At 40.7% G+C, this 23,575-nt stretch overlaps 3 protein-coding genes and 1 long non-coding RNA gene across 8 annotated transcripts; 2 read left to right on the top strand and 2 right to left on the bottom strand.

Annotated features, from left to right (window-relative positions):
* Positions 1-204: 204 nt before the first annotated feature.
* Positions 205-2,874, bottom strand: LOC110182466 (lysozyme). The gene is made up of 3 exons (XM_020950504.2): positions 2,703-2,874; positions 2,485-2,634; positions 205-2,416 (listed from the first exon to the last, which is right to left on the bottom strand). Exons 1-3 carry the CDS (start codon positions 2,863-2,865, stop codon positions 2,271-2,273), a joined length of 459 nt encoding a protein of 152 aa, XP_020806163.2. The 5' UTR covers positions 2,866-2,874; the 3' UTR covers positions 205-2,270.
* Positions 2,875-3,120: 246 nt separating this feature from the next.
* On the bottom strand, positions 3,121-8,886 carry Usp16-45 (ubiquitin specific protease 16/45). Of its 3 annotated transcripts, none has more exons than XM_020950503.2 (6): positions 8,692-8,886; positions 7,603-8,048; positions 6,979-7,535; positions 5,741-6,846; positions 4,437-5,662; positions 3,121-4,338 (listed from the first exon to the last, which is right to left on the bottom strand). In XM_020950503.2, exons 2-5 carry the CDS (start codon positions 8,005-8,007, stop codon positions 4,437-4,439), a joined length of 3,294 nt encoding a protein of 1,097 aa, XP_020806162.2. In that variant the 5' UTR covers positions 8,008-8,048; positions 8,692-8,886; the 3' UTR covers positions 3,121-4,338. The 3 variants fall into 3 exon arrangements, with proteins under 3 accessions (XP_020806162.2, XP_086685486.1, XP_086685487.1); XM_086829360.1 differs by having other exon boundaries at positions 8,125-8,698; XM_086829361.1 differs by having other exon boundaries at positions 3,121-5,662.
* Positions 8,887-10,032: 1,146 nt separating this feature from the next.
* Positions 10,033-14,087, top strand: c(3)G (crossover suppressor on 3 of Gowen). Its single transcript, XM_020950512.2, has 8 exons — positions 10,033-10,154; positions 10,248-11,117; positions 11,180-11,402; positions 11,470-11,652; positions 11,799-12,071; positions 12,130-12,639; positions 12,702-12,776; positions 12,837-14,087. Exons 2-8 carry the CDS (start codon positions 10,288-10,290, stop codon positions 13,167-13,169), a joined length of 2,427 nt encoding a protein of 808 aa, XP_020806171.2. The 5' UTR covers positions 10,033-10,154; positions 10,248-10,287; the 3' UTR covers positions 13,170-14,087.
* A 5,252-nt stretch (positions 14,088-19,339) lies between these two features.
* Positions 19,340-23,560, top strand: LOC147644307 (uncharacterized). 3 transcript variants are annotated; one of them, XR_015270833.1, is made up of 5 exons: positions 21,057-21,353; positions 21,438-22,200; positions 22,272-22,644; positions 22,708-23,262; positions 23,386-23,560. It is a non-coding gene; the product is annotated as an uncharacterized LOC147644307 (long non-coding RNA). The 3 variants fall into 3 exon arrangements; XR_015270835.1 differs by having other exon boundaries at positions 21,057-21,374; XR_015270834.1 differs by having other exon boundaries at positions 19,340-22,200.
* Positions 23,561-23,575: the final 15 nt, after the last annotated feature.

The raw sequence follows: 23,575 nt of genomic DNA, 5'->3' as shown, positions 1-23,575 counted from the left end.
AAAAAATTTAAATTTTTATCAAGTTTTGACATTTTTAACAATGTAACCCCTTAAAAAATTTAAAAAAAAGGCCAAAAATATGTTTCTGTATTATATGCCCAGAAAGATTTGCCTTTTGATGCTGATCAAGAATATATATGATTTATAGGGTCGGAAATGACTCCTTCATGAGTTACAAGCTTCTGACTAAAATTATAATACCACTTTTTGATCGATATTTATTTATTATTTTTTATGTAAAAATTTTAAAAAATCAAAACTTAAAAAACTCATAACTAAGTCAAAAAAGCATTAATTTTGATTCGGAAAACAGTGTCATGCTAGTTTAAATTGCGTTAACAAATCTGCATACTCAGTTTAAAATGTAAAAAAATTAAAAATTTTATCAAGTTTTGACATTTTTAACGATGTAACCCCTTAAAAATTTAAAAAAAAATTACCAAAAATATGTTTCTGTATTATATGCCCAGAAAGATTCTCCTGTTGTTGCTGATCAAGAATATATATGATTTATAGGGTCGGAAATGACTCCTTCATGAGTTACAAGCTTCTGACTGAAATTATAATACCACTTTTTGATCGATATTTATCAATAATTTTTATATACAAATTAGAAAAAAATAAAAAATTAAAAAACTCATAACTTAGTCAAAAAAGCATTCATTTTAATTCGGAAAACGGTGTCTTGCTAGTTTAAATTGCGTTAACAAATCTGCATACTCAGTTTAAAATGTAAAAAAATTTAAATTTTTATCAAGTTTTGACATTTTTAACAATGTAACCCCTTAAAAAATTTAAAAAAAATTGCCAAAAATATGTTTCTGTATTATATGCCCAGAAAGATTTGCCTTTTGATGCTGATCAAGAATATATATGATTTATAGGGTCGGAAATGACTCCTTCATGAGTTACAAGCTTCTGACTAAAATTATAATACCACTTTTTGATCGATATTTATTTATTATTTTTTATGTAAAAATTTTAAAAAATCAAAACTTAAAAAACTCATAACTAAGTCAAAAAAGCATTAATTTTGATTCGGAAAACAGTGCCATGCTAGTTTAAATTGCGTTAACAAATCTGCATACTCAGTTTAAAATGTAAAAAAATTAAATTTTTATCATTTTTTTTTTATTTTAACGATGTAACCCCTTAAAAATTTAAAAAAAATTACCAAAAATATGTTTCTGTATTATATGCCCAGAAAGATTCGCCTGTTGATGCTGATCAAGAATATATACGATTTATAGGGTCGGAAATGACTCCTTCATGAGTTACAAGCTTCTGACTGAAATTATAATACCATTTTTTGATCGATATTTATCAATAATTTTTATATACAAATTAGAAAAAAATAAAAAATTAAAAAACTCATAACTTAGTCAAAAAAGCATTAATTTTAATTCGGAAAACGGTGTCTTGCTAGTTTAAATTGCGTTAACAAATCTGCATACTCAGTTTAAAATGTAAAAAAATTAAAAATTTTATCAAGTTTTGACATTTTTAACAATGTAACCCCTTAAAAAATTAAAAAAAAATGGCCAAAAATATGTTTCTGTATTATATGTCCAGAAAGATTCGCCTGTTGATGCTGATCAAGAATATATATGATTTATAGGGTCGGAAATGACTCCTTCATGAGTTACAAGCTTCTGACTGAAATTATAATACCATTTTTTGATCGATATTCATTAATTATTTTTTATGTAAAAATTTTAAAACATCGAAACTTAAAAAACTCATAGCTTAGTCAAAAAAGCATTAATTTTAATTCGGAAAACGGTGTCTTGCTAGTTTAAATTGCGTTAACAAATCTGCATACTCAGTTTAAAATGTAAAAAAATTGAAATTTTTATCAAGTAACGAGGTAACCCCTTAAAAAATTTAAAAAAATGGCCAAAAATATGTTTCTGTAGTATATGCCTAGATAGATTCGCCTGTTGATGCTGATCAAGAATATATATGATTTATAGGGTCAGAAATGACTACTTCATGAGTTACAAGCTTCTGACTAAAATTATACTATTTTTTTATCGATATTTATCAATAATTTTTTTATAAAAATTTACAAAAAATCAAAAATTAAAAAATTTATAAGTAAGCCGCACTAATTCTAGCATATAATTAATGATTGATGTATAAATATCAAATAATTATTGCAAAATAAAAAAGGAATTTACTACGAAACTGATCACCAAGGTGTTAATTTACAGTCAGTAAAAGCACCTTAAATTATATACACTTAATACAGTAAATATGTAATTGATATTTTAGATCCCACAGATAACCCTTAGATTCGGCAGATTCTGGGTATTGCGACAATAACGCTGCCATCCACTCCAATGCTGGAAGCCATCGGAGGTGTGAATCCGCTTGGCGCAGGCCGAGGCTTCCATTAGATTCTCGTCGAGGAGATCTGGAATATGGAGATATGTACACTCAGTGCTATAATATATAATTCCGAACATAATCCGCGTTTCCTACCCTCGCACTTGACATTACAGATGCCGCCACGCCTGCCCTCCTGGCAGAATCGGCTGTTGATCTGGAACAAACCATAGTTCCGGGAGCCATTCGGATTCGAGGTGATCCTGTTGGAGTCCAAATCGCTTTCGTGTTCCAGCAGGCAGATCCCTAGGTTGACATTGATTATGAGCATTAAATAATAATAATATTGAATTCAGAAGTAGGCAAAAACTCACAATTGGAGAGCAGCGATCGATCGAATCTGTAAGGTGGATCGAGCAGCTTGCGTGCCAGCTCGCAGCGCAGATAGCGCTTGGCCGAAACCAGGCCGGAGTCGCTGGCCAGCACGAGCAGGCCCAAGCCCAATCCCAGCCACGATCCGAACAGAGCAGCTCCCATCGTGCAACTGGCCAGAGGTTCGAGCGGGAGAGCGATGGCTGTGGCGGAGCTTTTGCGTCTCGACCTTGGCCGGCACCTGGCCCATTCCGGGGAATGGGATCAGATGGAGAGGGCAGATCGTCGATAAGGCGTTGATTTCATTTCATTTCCCTGAAGTCTAGAAAACCGGCTCTCAATCGTGCATATTAATTATAATTATAATTAAATCCATTAACTGCATATTTCCCTATTTATTTTCACCCAGAAAAAGAGCTCTGACGATGCACAGTTTATTTGTTAATCCTTTAATGACTTTAATAGTTTAATAGTTTAATTATCACAACTATGTGTTCAGTTTAAAAGCGAAAATTGTTAATGTCTTTATGTCTTATTAGTCGGGTTTTTCGTTTTATTAATTTCTTTTCCTTGCTGATTTTTACAAAAGTTGGAGTTGTATGTTTGCTTTGCATATAGGTTCTGTTCTTTTTTTTACATTGAAGTTGTAAGTTTGCTTTGTATATAGTTCTGTTGTTTTTTTTTACATGGTTTTTAGGGTGGTTTACTTTTGAATTATATAAAAAAAAAACAGCTTTGTAGGTAACAAAAAGAAACGTAGGAAAATGTATGAATGGACATTAATTGGCATTAGCTGCTCACATTTCTGGACTTGTGTTAGAATCTTTTGGGTTTCCTCGTGAAATATCTCCTTAATTTAAATTTTAAATCGTTAGTTAAACCTAGTTCATAAGATTAACTGTTTCGTGTATATATATATATTCATATATCATATGCTTCGTTAAGGTATAAATCTCTCGTGGCCTTCGAAACACTCTCTTGGCCTTCTTGGCCTTGGTACCTAGTATATAGACCCATTATATAGTGTGTGTATATATATATATAGTATATAGTATATAAGTTAAGATTACAGCAAAGTTAAATTTATTGGCAGAAGCGAGCAATTGGTTGTGGTTTTAATTCATCCGTGTTTCCTGCTTGTGTGTATAACTTATGAACTTATTCATCAGCAAATTGTTTCGTTTTCTCCTTTGTTTCTCTCCTTTACTTCCGTTTGTTTCCGTTTCGTCGCGTTCGGCGTTTTTCTGGTATTTCTGCTGTCCCTGCTCGAAGCAAATAGCTTGCAAGAACTAAACGTAAAACGTTTCCATCTAACTAGAACTAATAAACATTGTAATTTGCTTCCTTCAACTGTCTTTTCCCCTAATAAGTAGTAAAAAAAATGAATAACTAATTAATAAACAAGAAAAAATTTAACGAAAAAGTATTTCCTGTCCCAGAGAGGGAGAGGGAACAGAAATAAATGTGGGCCAAGTGCAGTGTATCCCCTACTCTCTTTCTATCTCTCTCGCTCTCTCTGCCGTCTCGTTCTCCCTCAATCCTGAGCTGGAGATCTCTGCGTCCCCCTAGTTAATGTGTTCCTTGGTTCCTAACTTAGTTTGTCATCTGCTGGGCGTAAATGTCCCCCTTCTCTACCTCCTGGTAAATGCACAAAAAAGGATGGAGAATAAATGTAAAAAATAAGTGAAATCAGTGAAAAAGAGTAATGGGTGTGTCCTAGTCTTGTTTGACCCCACCTAGTAGATGCGCTCGTAGAACAGCAGATAGGCCTGCGCCTTCAGCGCCGAGTCCTCGCTGACCTCCTGGACGCGAGAGTCGGACACGTAATACCATTTACCCGGCGGCGCCTGCACATGGGCGGCCTCCTCCTCCTGCGGCGTTTCCTCCTGCGGCGCATTGCCGCCGTCATCGGAGGTGGATGAGTTGCTGCTAGAGAAGTCATCGCTGTCGTCCATCGCCTGCATATGCAAATCGCGCGCCTTCCGCTTGGCCTGCAGCTCCTCCAGCTTCTTCAGCTGCTCATCGTCCTGATCCAGTTCCGCCTTGCTGCCCATCGGCAGGAACTTGTAACGCTTGTCGCCCGGCGTCACCTTGGGCCTCACCTTCACGTATGCCGTATAGTGACCACCGTACATGCCGCCCGAATGCTCCACGACGCCGTAGAGGGCGTACAGGAGCTTCTTCTGCTTGCGATCGATATTGGGAAGATTCTTCACCTTGGAGCCGCAGAAGGCGGCAATGTCCAGTAAATTGGGATAGCTAACCGGTCGCGTTAGCTTGCGGAAGACGCAGCGCGGTCCCAGCTGGAAGCGCTTCAGATGGAGGATGAGGACTGCCGGCGGACTGGAGACCAGCAGCTGCTTGGTGGCATTCGTATTCACAGATTTGGCCTTCGGGTCGCTTCCATTGATGCGCAGTGTGCAGCTGTCGCAGCCCACCTTATTCTGGCCGGTCATTAGTTCCACGGCGGTGAAGTTATTCAGGCAGGACTGGACGGAGCATTCACCGTCCTCGCACTGGTAGCGCGGGGCTATCGTGGTGCTCCAATCCGAGTAGCTCTGCGTGCGCACACGCTTCGGGCGGGCCTGGGCCTTGGCCAGGGCTTGGGCTGGCGTCGGAGCTTGGCTTGGCGGCGATAGCTTTACCTTCTCCAGCTGAGCCTCGTTCTCTGCTCCTTCTGCTCCTCCCGCTGCCAGGCCATTTAGTCCGCCCTGCTCGGCCCCAATGGATAGCTGGCGTATGAGGGAGGCTCCCTTCTCCGACAGCCCGGCACTGACCAGGCTAGCTGGCGCTGTGACCTTAGGGTCGCCCTCCGCCTCTGCTTCGTCGAGTGTTCCAGCCACGGAGGCGGACGAGGAGGAGTTGTTGCCAGTCGGTACGGTGCTCGAGCTGCTGCTGGTCACGTTGGTGCTGGTGCTGCTGCTGGAGGCAGTTGGTGCGGGACTGGTGGCTATGCCAGAGTCTGCAAGCAAGAGGCATTAAGAGTTTGCACAGCTTCTCTACATCTGGACTAAACCCAATTTAGACCTAGGTCACTCACCATTCTCATCCTCCTCCAGCGAATCCTTGTCCATGTTCTCGGGCGTATCGTCGCGCTTCTCACCCAGCGGCTGGGCGTTGCCATTGCTGTCCGTATAAAACTTGGCTGCCGCTCCCGAAGCGCCACCAGCAGCCGCTCCTCCCGGTGCCGTATCCTCCACCAGATTGTCCTCAACATCGGCATCCGAATGCTCCGAGGTGGTCGAGGTGGACGAGGTGCTGTGTTCAGCCTGATCCTTGGGCTGTTCCTCCGCCTGTCCGTCGCCAGAGCCCAGCCCATTGCCGTTCAGCTTGAGGCTGAGCTTCTGGGCCTGCTTGGTGCGCTGATGCTTGGCCGCCCGCTTGGCCTTGCGCTCCCGCTCCTTCTCCTTCTTCACCTGCGACTTGGAGGGACCGAGCTGCTGCTCCGGCTGATCGCCATGGAGGTAGAAGGAGGACGAAGCAGTAAAGTTCACATTGCCATCCGAGAACTTGGTGTTGATGACCGGCTGACCGCCGATTGGGGTCATGGTATTGGTAGCAGTGGTATTAGTGGGGCTGCCGCTGGTCGGTATCGAGAGCTCGGGGCTCGGTTTGCGACGCTGCGGCGGCTGCGGCTTCTCCACGGCAACAGGCAGCGACATGTCCAGGAAGTATTCGTGTCGCGACGACACACTGTGGCAGTCCTGGCAGGTAAGCGTGGACACGAGGAAGCCACGGAAGACCTGCTCCGGGCGCAGGATGCGATCACCAGCCTGATTGCCATAGATCTTGCACTTTTGCCGCAACTCCTCCGACACACTGTTAATGTCCTGGTCCTTGTATCCGAGGTTCTGCAGGATGACGCGCTGATAGCGCTTCAGATCCTCATTGCGCACACTCTCTAGCAGCTGGCGGAGCAGCTCGTGGGCATCGTGCTGGTCGCCGCCGGTGAACTGGGGGCACTTGGTGCACAGCCTGTCGAAGAGTTTGCTGGGCGTAAAGACGCTACCGCCGGCCTGCAGCTCCTCGAGAGCGTGTGCCAGAGCGGCGGTGAGGGGCCCCCAAGAGGAGAGTTTGCCCTCGATCTTGGGCAGTGTGATGTCACCCTTGTCCTTAAAGTTGAAGGTGCCGCCAGGCAAAGTGAATCTGTAAGAGAAATAATAATATTAATTAATTGAAGAACAGCAACCATGAAAGGTTAATTTCCAAAGTGGATATACACTTAAATGCCAGACGGGGGCCTATTCAGACTTTAGTAAAGGAAATTGCTAAACTTACTCTTCTCCTGGCTCGGCCAGGTCCCTGAGATCGGACAGCAGGAAGGGCGTCTGGGCCAGGCACTGCATCACCGCATTAAAGAAGCAAGTGTTGCCCAGGTTGGTCAGTCCCCGCACTCTGGACAGTCGATCCAGCTCGTTAAAAGTTGGGCGCGGAACATTGGCATTATCTTTGCCCTGTTCAATCCTCTTGGCCATGCCGGGGACCAGGGTCAGCGAACCGGACGTTGACGACACCGGTGGTGGCAGTGGTATGGCCTCCTGGCTGACTTTGCTGGCTGCTGCTGTGTCCTCGAACGACCCACCGCCCGTCATGGGCACCATGGGCGTTAGATGCTCCAGCGTGGACTTGAACTTTTGCTCGATGTAGCTAATGGTGGGCGGACTGGGCGTCGCGGTTGTCGTAGTGGGCGGCTTCTGGGCCAGCCGCTTGACGAGCTCCACGCACTCAAGTAGATTCTTGCGCATATTGGAGCCGATTTTCATGTTGCACTCGTAGCACCAGATGTCAAAAGAGCGCGTGTTCATCGCCAGAGCGTGCGAGTCCGAATGTGGTGTCTGTAGGGAACGATTAGGAGAGTCATTTGAAGGAAAACAGGAGAAAGAGGAGAAGTTGGAGACCCACCTGGTAGTGCTCTAGGGCATGCTTCTTTCGGGCCCGCCCGCACAGCTGGATGCCGCACTTCAAGCACAGCCAGAGCGTGCTGTCAAACTCATAGTCGCCCGGCTCCCCGCCTCCCGCTGATCCAGATGCTGATGTTGCTGATTCTGTCCCTGTGGCAGCCGTCTTGGCCTGGCATAGCTTCTGGCACTGCGAGCACTCGTACAAAAGGCCGGTGGACCTGAGCTGACGCCGCAGTCGTGCGGCATCCACCGCCTTCTTGATGTGTTGGCAGCTGCTCGCTGTGGGCGTGGCACCGTCCATGACCGTGCCGGATGCCGTGCCGCTGCGATGATGCTGCAGATCCTCCTCGCCGGAATCCGTTGAACTGGCCTGATCGTGGGCATCTGTCTGCCGCTTCTTTACCATCTCGTACACCTGATTGGCCGTGGCCTGCTTGTACGCGCGGTCTGTGGGGGAGAGACAGAGATAAGATGCTGAATTAATGAGGCCTTGAGTACACATTTCGAGGAATAGGATCCTTGCTTTCAAAGAATTCGATCAGGCGGGAAGTCATCGAAGTGCCGGGCAGTCGACTCATCGCTGGACAGTTGCGATCCTGGCACAGGTACTGGTACTGGTCACGGTCTCGATTTGGGTTCGGTGCGACTGGCATTAGTCGCTTTGTTTGCTTTGTTGTCTTTCGTCGCACGTTCCTTCGTTCGTTCGTTTGTTCCGTTCGTTCGTTCGCCTTTGAGGTTAAGTTTCTGGCTTCGTTGCTTTGTCGGTGCGTCGCAGCAGCGCCAGCGTCGGCGTTGCCCGCCAATGCAGCCCCCTTTCGGGCCGTCTTGTGTTATGATTCCCACGAACCTGGCATATTGCGCTAGGAGGCTTCTGGGAAGCGCAAGGATTCGGGGAATTCAGAGGCACTCAACCCAATTCCCACACTCGCACACACACGCAGTGCGAGAATGTCGCAGCACACACACACGCTCACGCATACGGGCAGCATGCAGACAGACTGCGTCTGTGACGCACACGGCACCCTCAACATCCACCTTCTTTATTTCTTGTTGTTATTGTTTTCTTTTCGTTTGTCTATTGCGACTTTACCTTGAATACAATCGCTGCAATTGCAAAAATTCGCTTTGGGTTGATAATCGCACTCGTGTGCTTAGTTGTGATCCAGCGTGACCTGACAGAGATTTTATGCCAAAAACGCCTGCTCGAGCACTGACTGGAAGAGAGGGGATCTTTACAGCCGTGCCAGCTGGTCACACTTGATTCCAGCGGAGACGTGACCAAGCTGTGTGATTTAATCGATAGCTTAATTTTTGACACGTAAAAATGTCAAAGAAGTGATATGAAAACAAGAAAGGAAGCTAACTTCGGCACGCCGAAGTTTATATACCCTTGCATATAGAGCTTCAATGACTAGGAATCCATATAATATAAATTATATATATTTATGTTAAAAAACACTGAAGTAATACCTGCTTTCATTTCATTCACCTATACATGTTATATTAAAAGTTTTACATTCACAGATTTGCATTTTTCCTCTACATCTAACGATTTGTATGGCACCTATATGATATAATCGTCCGATTTTCATAAAAATTAACACAAAATTTAAGACTAATATAAAAATGGATATATCTCAAATTTGATAAATATCTGTTGAAAACTACAAAAAAGTTATAATATTTAATTGTAATTTCTCGATCGTTCCTATAGGAGCTATATGATATAGTAGTCCAATAATAATATAATTTTACACGAAATTGTAGAATAATATGAAATAGCTATATCTCAAATTAGATAAAAATCTGTTGAAAACTAAAACAGTTGTAATATGTAATTTTATCAATTTCTCGATCGTTCCTATGGGAGCTATATGATATAGTAGTCCGATTTTCATAAAATTTTACACAAAATTTTAGAATAATATAAAATGGCTATATCTCAAATTTGATTAAATTCTGTTAAAAACTGAAAATGTTATAATTTTTTTGTAAAAATTTTCCGATCATTCCTATGGCAGCTATATGATATAGTCGTCCGATCCGGCCCGTTCCGACATATATGTATACGAGTGAGAGTATATAAAAGACTAACTACAAAGGTGTATTCAGATAGCTTTAATAATGAGAGACTAGTTTGCGTAGAAACGGACAGGCGGAGAGAAGGTCAGAAGGACAGACGGACATGGCTAGATAGACTCGGCTGTTGATCCTAATCAAGAATATATATATACTTTATTTGGTCGGAGGTGCCTCCTTCAGTGCGTTGCAAACTTCTGATTCAAATTATAATACCCAGTAAAGGTATAATATGAAAAGACGCTTTTTACTCTGTAATTAAGTGTTACAAAGGTGGAAAACTTTGGTAAATATACGCTGAGAACACTTATAAACTGTTATACTATGCTATTTGTAAAAATTAAATTTGTATACCAGATGGTATTTTAAAACGACAGCCGAGCGGTCACACTGCAGTGAAAAAGAATTTACCGTTGCTTTCGCGCGAAAATTGCAAAGAATTTGTGTTAAAACGTAATACTTGGAAAAACTTATGTAAGTATATTCCGCATAGCATTTAATTGTTGTCTTAACAAGCACCATATACCCTATTACATTTACAACCATTTAAACATTGCACAACCCCAGTTTTTTCCCTGTATTAACGAAAAACGGGTAGTCGGCCGCCATGCCGCGTAAAAGCCAGAAAAGTCAGAAAAACTCTGTGGAAATTGTTTCGCGCAGTCCATCTCGGAGTCCCGCCCCTGCGTTGTCCCAAGAAAAGCCACCATCCGTTGTGGATACTCGAAAAATTAGAGCAATTAGCGAAATTAAGAAGCCACCAGTCGAGGCTTCCAAGATGGCGGACAGTTGCGATCGTTTGCTGGCAAGGGCTGCCGCAGTCGCAAAACTTCCAGTGACGCCTTCCAATAAGAGTGAGGCCAACCAACTGGAAGTCGGCCAAACTCGTCGATCGAGGGAGAGGGGAGATGCAGAAGCAAATATTCCGACCGCGGTTCCTGTGGTCGCCACGAAGGCTCAAAAAAGAAGTGGGACTCCGTTGTCATCGACTTTTTTCGAGGCTTACAACAAGAAGGTGAAGATTATGCCTCCGCGTTTTGATAATTCCAAGCCAAAGCTACCTGTGGTGGTTGCGGGTTCCAAACAATTGGAAGGGAAATCTCTTCAAAAATCGGACCTTAAACTAAGTCAAGGAAAGGAAAATGCTAAGAGAAACGAGAATACTGCAGACGTCAAGGGTGGCACAGGACATGGCCAGGGTACAGCTCCCAAGCCAGCTAGCTCTGTGGCAGACATTGAATTAGCATCCTGTGAATCAATGGAGAGCTCCGCCAAAGGAATGCTCACAGCTACGGGCAACGATAAATATTACCTTGAACAGTTCCATAAGTTTTACGAGGACTACAGGGCTTGCAATAGGAAAATTGCCCAGCGTTTGCTCAAATTGGAAGTCAGTAATACCGAAAAACACTATGAAAACATGTCACTGAATAGTCGGTAAGATTAACATGCCATGGTACTTTCTCGATCTTTAGTAAACATTATTTTGTACATTCTAGGCTTAATATTATGATAGACAAGAAGAAGAATCTGGAGAACAAGCTGGATCAGCAAGCTAAGCTGAACGCAGAGGTTCACGAGAAGTATCTAGACGCTCTAAAGGCGCGTACAACCGTTGAGAAGAACGGCAAAAACCAACTTCAATTGGCAAATTCACTTATTGACCAGCAAAAGGAAGAGCTTGACAAAAAGCAATCGGAAATCGACACTCTCAGGGCTGAGGTAAACATTTCCGGATATTTTTTATCATAGAAACGGGCTCCTATTAATATTTTGTTTTATAAAGTAGCTTAACAACATCCAAGAGGCTAATCTCGGCATGACAAGTGTTCTGAACGACATCCAGGTAAAATTGAAGCATACTGAAGAGACTGTCGCAAACCTTTTGAATCAAAATAATAAGCAAGCGGCAGAGTTGGACGAGCAAAAGCGTAAAATGCAAGATACAGTTGCTGAACGGGAAGTTTTGGAGGTATCTCTATTTATATCTACTCATTTTAAATAGAATTTTATGTAAGAATCTACTGAATTTGTTGTGAATCTGTTGTAGACCCACTTGTAATACTCTATCCGTTCTATTTGTACTACTCGCTAAACTGTATTTAAATTCGTTAACAGCGTCGAAGTGCTCAGCTAGAGTCCGAATTAAAGGAAAAGGCGCAGGAGGTCAATAAGCTTAACCAACGTCAAGTAGACTTTGAAGAGCTGCAGTTGCAGAATGACAAAATCACAAATCAGCTTGAATGCAGCCGAAATGAAAAGGCAAAAATCCAGAGCTCCCTCAATGAGCGCATCAAATTGCTAGAAGATACTCAGATCTCTCTAATTGAGGCTAACGAAGAGTACACCAAAGAATCAAAGAAGCTGAAAGCCCAAAAGGAAGCATATGAAGCAAGTTATTGTTCCCAATCAAAAGCAACCTAATGTAATTACCTTTTTTCTTGCACAGAATGAAATTTCCAGCCTAAGGTCTACTGAGAGCCAGCTGTCACAGGATCTCAAGAAGCTAGCAGAGAGTCACGAGAAGCTCGAAGCTGCAAGCCTCCAGCAGCGCTCCGTACACAACGGAGAGCTTGAAAACTACAAAGCTCAAAACACCGAGCTGCAGGAAATCATCAAAAGCTTTGAGAACGAGCTGGAGGTTCAAGCTCAATCCTTGCAAGCCGAAAAAGAAATTGTAATTAATGAAACGCGTAAGGTTCAGATCCTTGAATCCGAATTAGAAGTCGAAAGAGAGCGCTATCGAAACGATATAAATGCCATGAAAACTGCACTAGAACATAGGGACAAGGCATCTTGTGCTGAGCAAGATAAGATCGAAAGTCTTGAGGTTGAGCTAGATAAGCTCAGAAAGATCAATTCCAGCCTCAAGGACGAGAAGGAGCAAAAGGACAATGAGTTATCCGAAGCTAGGAAAACCTTCGAGGAAGAAGTGAAGAGCCAAACAAATAACCTAAAGGTATTACAATTTTTTTTGGCAATACAATAATTAATTAATAAATTCTACAACCATATTTGCAGAGTAAGATATTCGGCTTGCAAGAGGACCTAAAGCAGAAGGAAATTAAACTAATTGGTGTCGAACACGAGAAGAATGTAAGTTGAAGTATTTCCACCGTTCAGATTAACTTTTCTAGCTTATAATATCTGTAACAGGGCATCATAAATCAGCTGAAGAACAAAATGAGCACAATTTGCAATACCATCGAGCAGCCGATAGTTGCCTCAACAATAGCCAACTTGCCAGAGTCCAAGAAGTCCACAAAGAGGTCGCAGGAAGTCAAGCCCACTGTCGCCGTCGTTAACAGCCCTGCGAACTCTTCCAAAAGGCGTAGGGTTCGAAAGTTCGACTATTTTCCCAATGATTCGGACTTTGAGAGCGAGGATGATGCAGTACCGATAAAAATGCTATTTTCCAAACGTGAAAATTTGGCTGTAGTCATGCCGCAAGACGACATTTTCGACGCTTTAAAAAGTGGAAATATTTAGGAAAGCCAATGGAATCCATCAAATATAATATGTATGTATATTCCAACTCATTTCTCTTACCATTACGTACGTTAAAACAAAACTAGTTGAGAGTAATCACAGATTACTATAAATACTGAGTTAAGTAGGTCTTGAAATATCACTGACCATTTTTTAAGTTCTATCCATGTACATTTCTTTAAAAACTTGACGCGTAGGGCAAGTCTTTTTCAAGAACAATTACGTACTCTTTTTCATAACAAACTTTCATACTTTTCTTATGAAACATCTTCAATTAATTCAGTAAATTAACGTAAATACTTTTGTTAACTAAAAATCATATTTCACTTGTAACAAATCAGTATTCCTTAAATAATCCATATTCGTGAAGAAAGGCAAATAAATGAAATCGACAGTTTATCATTAAATGCAATAGTTTCGATTCTAATCTAATTCTTGTATCAAAGCTAACGAAACAAAAAATACATATAGATATCCTATCCGTTTTATTAGTTATAAATTTCTACACTGAAACAAAACATGACCTATGTACATAAGAGCTTAGGGTCCGGCTTCCAATCTCAATCCATGTCCGACCCTTGCCGCACCTTTCCGATTTACCCCTGAAGGGGGGCGTTTCCCGGGGCAAAGATACGAAAAAAAAGAGTAAATAAAAATAAGAAGACAAAAAAAAGGAAAAACTATAAAAATATCCACTCGACCGACTTAATTCAGCAATCAAAGGCGAGTGCAACAACAGCGCGAACGGTATATGAAAGGAACTTGAAAGTAAAAACCCTATCATAAAGGAAACTTCCAGACATAAAGTCCCTATAATTACCAACACCCCGAACCTTGTAAATGCATCAAAATTGAACCGCCCCTTGGGCAATATTTCATGAAAATACAGCAAAAAAAAACAAAAGAAGCGAAAGAAGAAAAAAGCGAGGAGCGGCGACCATGAAGAAGGGGAGAAGGAGGATGCGATAAAGATGGAGTAGGAGGGGCGAACAATGGGGGAACAAAACGTGCATTCAATATTCAGTTTGTATCTTGATCCTAACACTATTTACACGCAGAAAAAGAATATATCTTTGGATCTATCTTTCTTTATGGCTACTTGCTCTGTATATAATTTTTTATTTAAATTTTAAGTTCTATAATTATTAGTTTCGAAATATTGATCACATTTTAAATGCTTTAGCTTTAGAATTATTATATTTTAAGACATCATTTATGATTTACCACTGATTACCACTTCTTCTACTCTACTAGTTTTACGTTTATTTCCCTTAAAATACCTTTAGCTTTTCTGTGAGTGTAACGCCTCAATTGAGTTGTCGCCTTGTCTTTGCCGTTTTTCCTTGGCTTGATTTCTTTTCAAGATTGTCTGCGGGAAAATTCTTGAATGACTTTCCACACTGCTGTTCCCATCAGTTTTTCCGCCTTGATCTATTAACGCTTTTGTTGGCAAATAGTACAACGATTTTGTCCCCTTTTTTTTGTTTTTCTTTCCGACCCTCCGATTCTCGCCTCAGGCCGCTCCCTCCCCTGCTTGTCTTCCGATCCTCGAAGACACACAGGAACTGTGCGCATTAGGCCTCATAATGCATAATAACACCACGGATAATTTCGCAAAAAAAAAAGGAAAAAGCAAAGCGATGAGACGTGGAGGAAGACGGCATTGGACACGGCCAAGATGAGGGGCAGAAGGAGAAATAAAAACAGACAGCCGACCGGGGCCAAGTCATGTTCCAGCCTCCGACTGCGTCATCATCCGACCCTCTGGCACTGCCGCTGTCTCTGTTCCTTCTCCAGAACACTGCTAGAAAAAGAAAGAGATTGCTTCTTGAGTTAATTCAAATAGGAATTGATTTAGAATTAACTAATTCAGTAGTTCATTTACATGTGATTCCGCTTTCAAGCCTAGATAGTATCTAGTATCTAGTAGATACAAATGATCTCTCTCAGATCTGAAATGCGAAGCTCCCTCAGAGTGAAGCTGTTTTCTGGAAAAGCGTGGAAGAGAGCTATCTCGAATCTATATTGTTGTAATTTGTTTGTTATTCGGCTTTTAATTTATGTTAAGCTCTTCTATTGGTAATTAATTTCGAACAGTGCACCCCCTTTGGTGTCTGCCCCGTCGATTGCCTTTACAAATTTGCTGTAATGAATATTTCGCAGAAGACGTAAAGCGATTCCCGGATGGCTGCCGTTTTGCTCCCGCTCCATGTGGTGCTCCTCCTGCTCCTCCAGCTCCTCCAGCTCCACCTCCTGATCTCCCATCCCCTGCCGCTCCTCTGTAGCATATAATCTTCATCGAGATGATGGGGAGGCATGCAAAGCGGGGCTTAGCTTTCGATTTTTGTTTCAGGATTTTTATATTTATGGCTATGACTACCTGGAAGAAAGGATTCCGAGTCTAGGTGATCTGTAAAATTGACTCACCGATGACTCAGACATTGAAATTTTGCAGAATCTTTACAAAATTGAACTCAATGCTTCGAGTTTTAAAATTCTCAATTAAATTTTCAAAAGAAAATGCAAAATATTCCCTGAGAAATGGCAGAGAATGAGAGAATAAACTTATTTATTCACAATGTGTGTTCCTCGATTGTTTATTTTGCCTTTATCTTGTTTTGTTTTGCTTTGTTTTGTTTTGTTTATTTTTTGCAAACAAATTGCATCATAAATTTAAGGACTTGGTCCGTCCACTGTGGCGCCTCGAGGATTGCGTGTATTTAAATCATTTCTCTCCTTACAGCTTCTGTTTCTGCTGCCCCGCTTTGGTTTGATCATTACCTCCAGCATTGGGTCTCTCGGTTTGTCTTTTCTTCAGTTTCTGGGAACTGTCATTAGTTGAATTCCATTTCATCCACATTCTCCTCCTGCTCCGGCTCCTGCTCCGGCTCCTGCTCCTGCTCCTGCTGTTCCTACTACCTGTATCAGCTGTCGGAGCGGGTTAGTTCAAATGGCCTTATCACTCGGACGCGGCCGTCGCTCTGTTATCATTTAATGAACGCCCCGCTTCCACTTCCACTTCCACTTCACTTCATTCGGGGACCAATCCCTTTCCCATTCCGATTCTCAATCGTATATAGTGATCCCATACCCCGGTGTTACGTTATCTTAAGAAGAAGGAAAGACCACTCGGCGGCCACAGCTTCGACACTGAGAGAAAGAAAATCAATAACCTTTGGCAGTATTTCAATTTCAGTCAGTACAAAAATGTACCCTTTGTTATTTGTACACTTTATATAACATTATAAAAATGTTCAAAAATGTATAAAAATTATAATTTTAATACATTTTGAATTTCGTAGGAAGATCTTTTAACCCCCCTAAAAACTAGCACATAAATGTTTTTTAAATTGAAATTAAAATGCATTTTTGATAGTTATGGTTGATTTCAAATTCGGTTAAGATCTAAAGCTATTTATCTTTCGGATTCCCGAAGTAAGATTTCTTTCTTGTTATACCCTTTCTGGGTACTTTAATTTCAGACAGAAGCTTGTAACTCATGAAGGAATCATTTCCGACCCTATAAATCATATATATTCTTGATCAGCATCAAGAGAGAGAATCTTTCTAGGCCTAAAATAAAGAAACATATTTTTGGCCATTTTTTTTTAAATTTTATCGTTAAATATGTCAAAAAATTATAAAAATTAAAATTTTTTTACATTTCAAACTGAGTATGCAGATTTGTTAACGCAATTTAAACTAGCATGACACCGCTTTCCGAATCAAAATTAATGCTTTTTTGACTTAGTTATGAGTTTTTTAATTTTTGATTTTTTTTTAATTTTTATATAAAAATTATTGATAAATATCGATCAAAAAATGGTATTATAATTTCAGTCAGAAGCTTGCAACTCATGAAGGAGTCATTTCCGACCCTATAAATCATATATATTCTTGATCAGCATCAACAGGGGAATCGTTATAGACATATAGTAAAGATAAAATTTTTTTGAAAATTTTTTCAACATTTTGTAAGGGGTTACATCGTTAAATATGTCAAAAATTTATAAAAAATTTAAATTTTTTTACATTTAAGATTAGGTATGCAGATTTATAAACCTATTTAAAAATATCACAGAACAGGCTTTTATATCGAACTTAATGCATTTTTGGGTTAGTTATGAGATTTTTAAACTTTGATTTGTTGAAAAAAAGTCCTATAAAAATCTCTATAAATATTCATTCAAAGAATGTGAATATTAGTTATGATCGATTTCTGATTCTTAAGGAATATATTGAAAGTAAGTCAGGCTTAAAATTTTTTTTTTTTGAACAGTGAACAGTCAACTGCAGTGCAATGTTAATATAGCGATAATCGTGGATCCATCTACTAATTAATTGACTCTTTGTGTTCGCTTTATTTTGTATTTTGTTTTACTTTTTTTTCCGGCTTCTTTGGAGCGCTTTTTCGCTCTCGTTTGCCACCATCTTTGAGCCGCGTGGACGCCAGCCAGATAGCCAGATAGATAGGTGCAGTCCGCTGTCCACAGTCCGCTGTCCATGGTCCACAGAGACCGTCCTGCATCCAGCATCCAGCGGCCAGCGTCCAACCAGCCGCGCATCTCATCTCTCGCGGCGCTTTCATTTCATTAAAAGCCTGTTTCAATTTTCTGCATTTTAGTGCCTGATGCACTTTGGCATCTCGAGGTAAGGCAATCCACTCAGCCGTGTTTTTTCTCCTCTTTTTTGTATTTTTTTGCGGTTCGGTTCTGGCCCGCCTTCCTTTTGGCTTTTAGCCTCGACAGCAGCCTCAGCCTCAGCCTCGTATCCCGGCTTTTGTGGTCTGCAACATATATTTGCACTTTGTCTGTCCCATGTGCCCTGCTAGTCTTGTTGTTTTATATTTCTTATTTCTGTATTTCTTGTATAATCTTTTGCCCCGACTCATCCTCGCTCGATCGGCAATCTCCGGTGTTTGAAAGACCTGGGTTTTTAACCCATGTCCGGGGAGTCGAAATTTCTTGATTGATTTAACACAATTAAGCTTTAATTTTATGATATTTCTCGTTTTGCTTTTAAATAAAAGTGAGAATAATATTATTCATTTATATTTCTTATGTTAGACAATTAGATAACAGGTACTCTTAAACTTAGATGACATTTTATTTATCCTTTAAACCAATTTTTTGTGTATTATATATCAACTTTTATAAGGAAACTAAATTTAACATGGCAGAAAATGTTGCTAAACAAATGTAGCTTAGGTAAATGTTGCTAGAAACATCAGGAGCCATATTTAGGAACTTAATTACAGTTTCTTAAGTTATTATTTATTTAAAGTAGCATTAGTTGAACTTTTAAGCCATGTTGGTACTTTCCATATTGGAGGTCAATCATGGGTTAATTGGTCACCGTGTGCGTTGATAATTTTGACATTTAGTCTCTCTTATCGTGAGTTCATTTCTGTTGAAAATGGAAATCGAAATGGAAATGAAAATCCCACATCGTCCTCACCAGAGTGTGTGCGTGTGTGTGTGGGGTCTTTTGGGGGGCTGAATTAGCACCTACACCACCAGAGATCGGCGGTGCTGTGGATCGAAGTTCTTTATTTGTCTGCGGGCAACTTTATTAGCACCCCAGCGGCACTTTCATCTCCGCCGACGACGACGAAAGGATGGGATGGGATGGTATGGGATGGTCCCCGGTCGTATGTCTAGTAGTTGCCTGTGCCAGGATATGGCAAATTACATATCTGTAAATATATATATTCATATATATTTATTTATACCCTTTTAAGGTATTTTCATTTCAGTTAGAAGCTTAGAAACCTATGAAGGATTCATTTCCGACCCTATAATTCATATATATTCTTAATCAGCATCAACAGGCGAATCGATTTAGCTTTCTCTGGACGAAAACATTTTTTTTATGAATTTTTTGAAAAGGTGTGTCGTTAAAATGTTGAAAAATTGATAAAAAGGAAAAATTTTTTAAATTTTATTGGAGTATGCAGTAGATTTATAAACCCAATAAAAACTAACACAGGACAGCTTACCGAATTGAAATTTATGCATTTCTGGCTTAGCTATGAGTTTTTTAAACTGTGATTTGTTAAATAAAAATAATAAAAAATATTGATAAAAACAAATCGAATATTTTAAGCTTAATTATAATCCATTTCCGATTCAATCCTATAATTCAATTGCAAACTGCAAGAGTATCTAAACATCGGGCTCCAAAAGTTGGTTTTCTTTCTTGTTTTAATTCCTTTTGTATTTTTTGGTTTAGAAGCAGCTCAAGGGAACTCATATTCGCGGGCTTTTATCATTTTTATATCCCAAGTTGTTGTTGTTTTTTGTTTTCTTCACATTTTTCTGTATTTTTTTAGGGTTTTATTGTCTGCCGGCAGGATTTTATTGTTGTTTTGGGTCTCCACTGTGTCGTACCTGAATAAGCGCCAGGCCAGGCTTTACTCTGCGTATCGGTTTCCATCAGGACTCTCCCAGGCTTGTTTTCCTGGCATTTATTGCATATAACTCCTTTAATTAGGCCTATCAAATAACCGTGTCGAGGCTTTATATTGGGGTAATTATATTCAGTAAAAAAAACATCAGTAATTGGGAACATAATTGAGAATACATTGTTGTGCGAAGAAGAGCTTATTTATATACTATAAAACCGCAGATTTTTAAGAATGCGAATATTTTTAAGCTTAGTTATGATCGATTTCGAATTCAATCCTTAAATCCAATTGCAAACTGCAATGGTTTAAAAATTTAAGCTTTCCAAAGTTAATTTTCTTTCTTGTCATGCTTAAATTAGGTATTATTTAAGTTCTTCCTTTAAAAATGTATATAAAAGTATAGACAAATTTAAACGTTATTCAGTTAACAGCTTTATATAAATAGACTTTAGAATTAGCAAGATTTAAAAGATAAAATATGAAACTAAATAGGGAATAATTAGATGAGGTATGGATACCTCAGGAATATATACAAAGTAACAACTAAATTTAATAGGGAACATAACAAAAAATTAACTAAAACTCTTAAATTAAAGTCCCAAGCATGGACTTTGTTCGAAACACAAAGTTCTTGGTTGTATTGTATTTAGTTAAGACCGCACAGTCGGCTATCCATCCATCTATCCATCAGACTTGGGCCTGTCCAGGAAGATTTATGTGGCCATGGCGTGGAGAGTAACTGAAGTAGCTGTAGGATAATCCCGGCCTTGTCCCGGGGGGAGTAACTTTAGACGGCTTTCACACGGTGTCCCCCAGCTCTCCAACTCCCCCAAGCTGGCTCCTCCTGGGGCGAGGAGTGATTCTCGGCATTGTAATTATCGCATTATTTCTATGGCTTCTACAAAAGAAGCACCCTGAAGGGGACAGAGGAGGAGATAACATGAAAGCCAAAGAAAAGAGTTTTGGCCAGAAGGAGGAGGAGGAGGCAGAGGGATTCCGGGATCGGTGGGGAGTCGGCCTGGCGGACGCGGTGTGTATTGCATTGCTGGCGGGCGCCAGTTTCGAGGGTGTACAAATCCACTGACCCAGGTCTCTGCCTCAGCTCTCTGACTATATTTTCCTTTTGCAGACAGAAAAATTTAGAAAAAATCACATCTTAAGTTATTTTTAAGGAATTTTTCATGAATTTCCCATCACTTTTAGTTGGGGAAACTCTTGTGTTTGAGGATTATTTTGCAAATATTTGTTTCCCTTGAAAAATCATATTTTTTTGTCGGTGTAACCTTCCCTTTCCTGGCTGGAAGATCCGTGAGCTGAGAGCGGGGGCCAAGAAGATAAATAAAATAAATATTGACGCGCGTCCAATTCGCAAGAGCAAAAAAACAAAGATACAGAGAAACAGAGATACAGGGAAACAGGGAAATGGAGAAACCGAGACATGGAGACATGGAGAAACGATAAAAGGGGGAGAACTAAGAGCTAAGAGCTGAGAGCTGAGCAGAGCAAACATCGTGACTTGGAGCGGCGGCAAAACATCAAGCATACTGATTAAAAGTATTCAAAACGTATTTAAAAGTACTAAACACAAGTACCAGAGATTAATAAGCGCGTTTGAACTCGGCCGACCAGAAAACTAGTTAATGGTACACTACAGAGCACACACACACACACGCGCTACACATCTTAATGCCAAGCGAGCATTGAAAGAGTTGTATCTCTCAGATACAAAATGTGGGTGGCCCAGAGAGGCCTGAGAAATGGTACTCGAAGAATGAAATGTAAGGGGAATTTTGTACCAAGTAAATATTAAGCATTATTAACTTAAAAGCCTAAAATATCTATAAACTAAATGTATATTTTAGAGGAGAAGCTCACACAAATCAATGTCAACTCGTGATCGTTGGGAAAAGCAAATGGCAAAATGGCAAAATGGAAAATAGTAAATGGTAAATGGAAAATGGCAAACAAGAGGCGTCGTTTTGCCCATGTTGCCAGCTCTTAACGGCTGAGCAAATCCTCTTCAAGCCGCGGCCGGCTGCCTTTGAAGCCAGGAAAATGGAACCAAGTGTCACTGGAAGTCAGCAATTTGAGAGACATGGGTTTTCCCTGACATTTACTAGTATTTTGCCAAAAGAAAATAAAGGAGTAATCTTAATCTTTCTTCATTAAGAGTAATTAAAATATAAACCTAAATGAAAAGAGCACATAAAGTGCTATGAAAAACTAACAAATAATAAGCTATTTTAGCTTTCGTAATACATTATTTAACAACTTACCCAGGAGAACAATCTATTAGCAATCTGCCCTCGTTAATCGCATTTCTTTAATCTTTTTCAAGTGACAGACAACGGTTATCTATGAGTACCTTTTCAGAGATCTTTCAGATCTTCCGTAGTTCCTCCTTATCCATATCCGGGAAGGGAGATATCTTAGATTTGGAAGCAGCACCAACGGATTACCACAAATTGGACTAATCTCCTGCCAAACCCAAGTGATCTTCGCTTACGTACGTGTGTCATCCGGGAGGAACACTTAACTGGAGGCAGCAAATAAAGAAAATAAAGCCCCGGGAATATTATTGGGTAAATAAACAAACAAACACAGACAAAAGATGAAGGCCCAAGTGTAAGTGCTTACATTAGCTATTATTTTATTATTATTATTATATATTCTTCTTTTGTTGTTGCTCATTCCAGATCGATCTCTTTGATGATATTTTTACGTGCGCATCCCAAGTTCAAACAACTGGCGGATCCCGAGAATCAACAAAAACAAACAATTCGGCCGGCATTCATCCCTCTAGAAACGAGAAGAGGTCTCGTTTCTAGTGCTTACATTGCGGATTATGGATTTGGGAAGAGGAGATGGAAGAGAGTGATCTCTGGAGATCGGTAGATGGAGGAAGTGCGCCCCGAATTTCCGCCAATTGAGTCTTTTTTTGTTATGAAACCTGAGAGTAAGGGCTCTGAGAAAAAGCCATGCAGGGTGAGAAAAGGTTCTGAAATATGTCATAATTACAATCTAACCATGGCAGCTTATGAAGATTGGAAAATAGCTTCATTTAAATAGGTAAATATGAATGTAATACTATCATTAACTTGTATTTATATCTATCTATTTCCCTTTATCCAGTGTCTTTAAAACAGGAAGGCCTACAGGTGTTTACCCCTCGCAAAACTAATGCCATTTCGCTGGGTCCTCCGCCTCCGTCTCCTCCTACTCCAACTTAGATCCATAACGAATTTTGCAGCGATTCGTCTTGATCTTGAGAAGGAGCAGCAGCAGCAGCCAGAGAGGAGGTCTGGAGGAGTAGGAGAATGAGGAGCTGGAGGAAAAAAATCTTATCTGGCTGCCGGAAATCAAAGCACACATCAAAGATCGCCGACACCGACGCCGCCGTGGTCGCAGTCGCAGTTGCAGTTGCAGTTGCAGTCGCTGCTGCAGCGTTGCAGCGTTGTGGAGGTCGCGGTGTTCAATTGCAGCCACCACCTCATCCGCTGCCTCCTCCTCCTCCCCAGCACCTGCCCCAACTCTCCTCCAAACACACACACAGAGAGAGAAAGCCAGCACCACCCCCGGCCTGGCCGCCGTTCAGTTTTGTTTGATGTTGCCTGTCGGCTGTTGCGGTTGGTCGCCGTTGCCGATCGAATTTCCACAGGCTACACTAGGAGAAAGAGTGTGTCTAAAGTAAGTTTTAATAGAAATGGAATCAATATTAATGATATTATAAGGAGAAATGTGTAATACGTTATTTGTTCTATTTATTATTTGTGTAACCAAATTAATAAAAAATACCTTTCTTATTTTCAGTGCTCTCCAGAACCCGCACACACATCGAACCGATGATCATCGCTGAGCACCACCAGGTTGGATGGCAGTCATGGCTCAAAGGAAAAGGTTATCTCAGCCAGCGGCCACTGATTTATCTTAAGGAAAGGGAATACGCATAGCTGTCAGGCTATGACACTGGCATTAAGACAATAATGTAATTGACAGATCA

Source organism: Drosophila serrata, unplaced genomic scaffold, assembly GCF_035046125.1.
Source record: "Drosophila serrata isolate PLE 108 unplaced genomic scaffold, ASM3504612v1 contig_190, whole genome shotgun sequence".
NCBI lineage: Eukaryota > Metazoa > Arthropoda > Insecta > Diptera > Drosophilidae > Drosophila > Drosophila serrata.
Note: the sequence above shows the minus strand (reverse complement) of the source record. Positions and strands in the feature narration are given on the sequence as shown.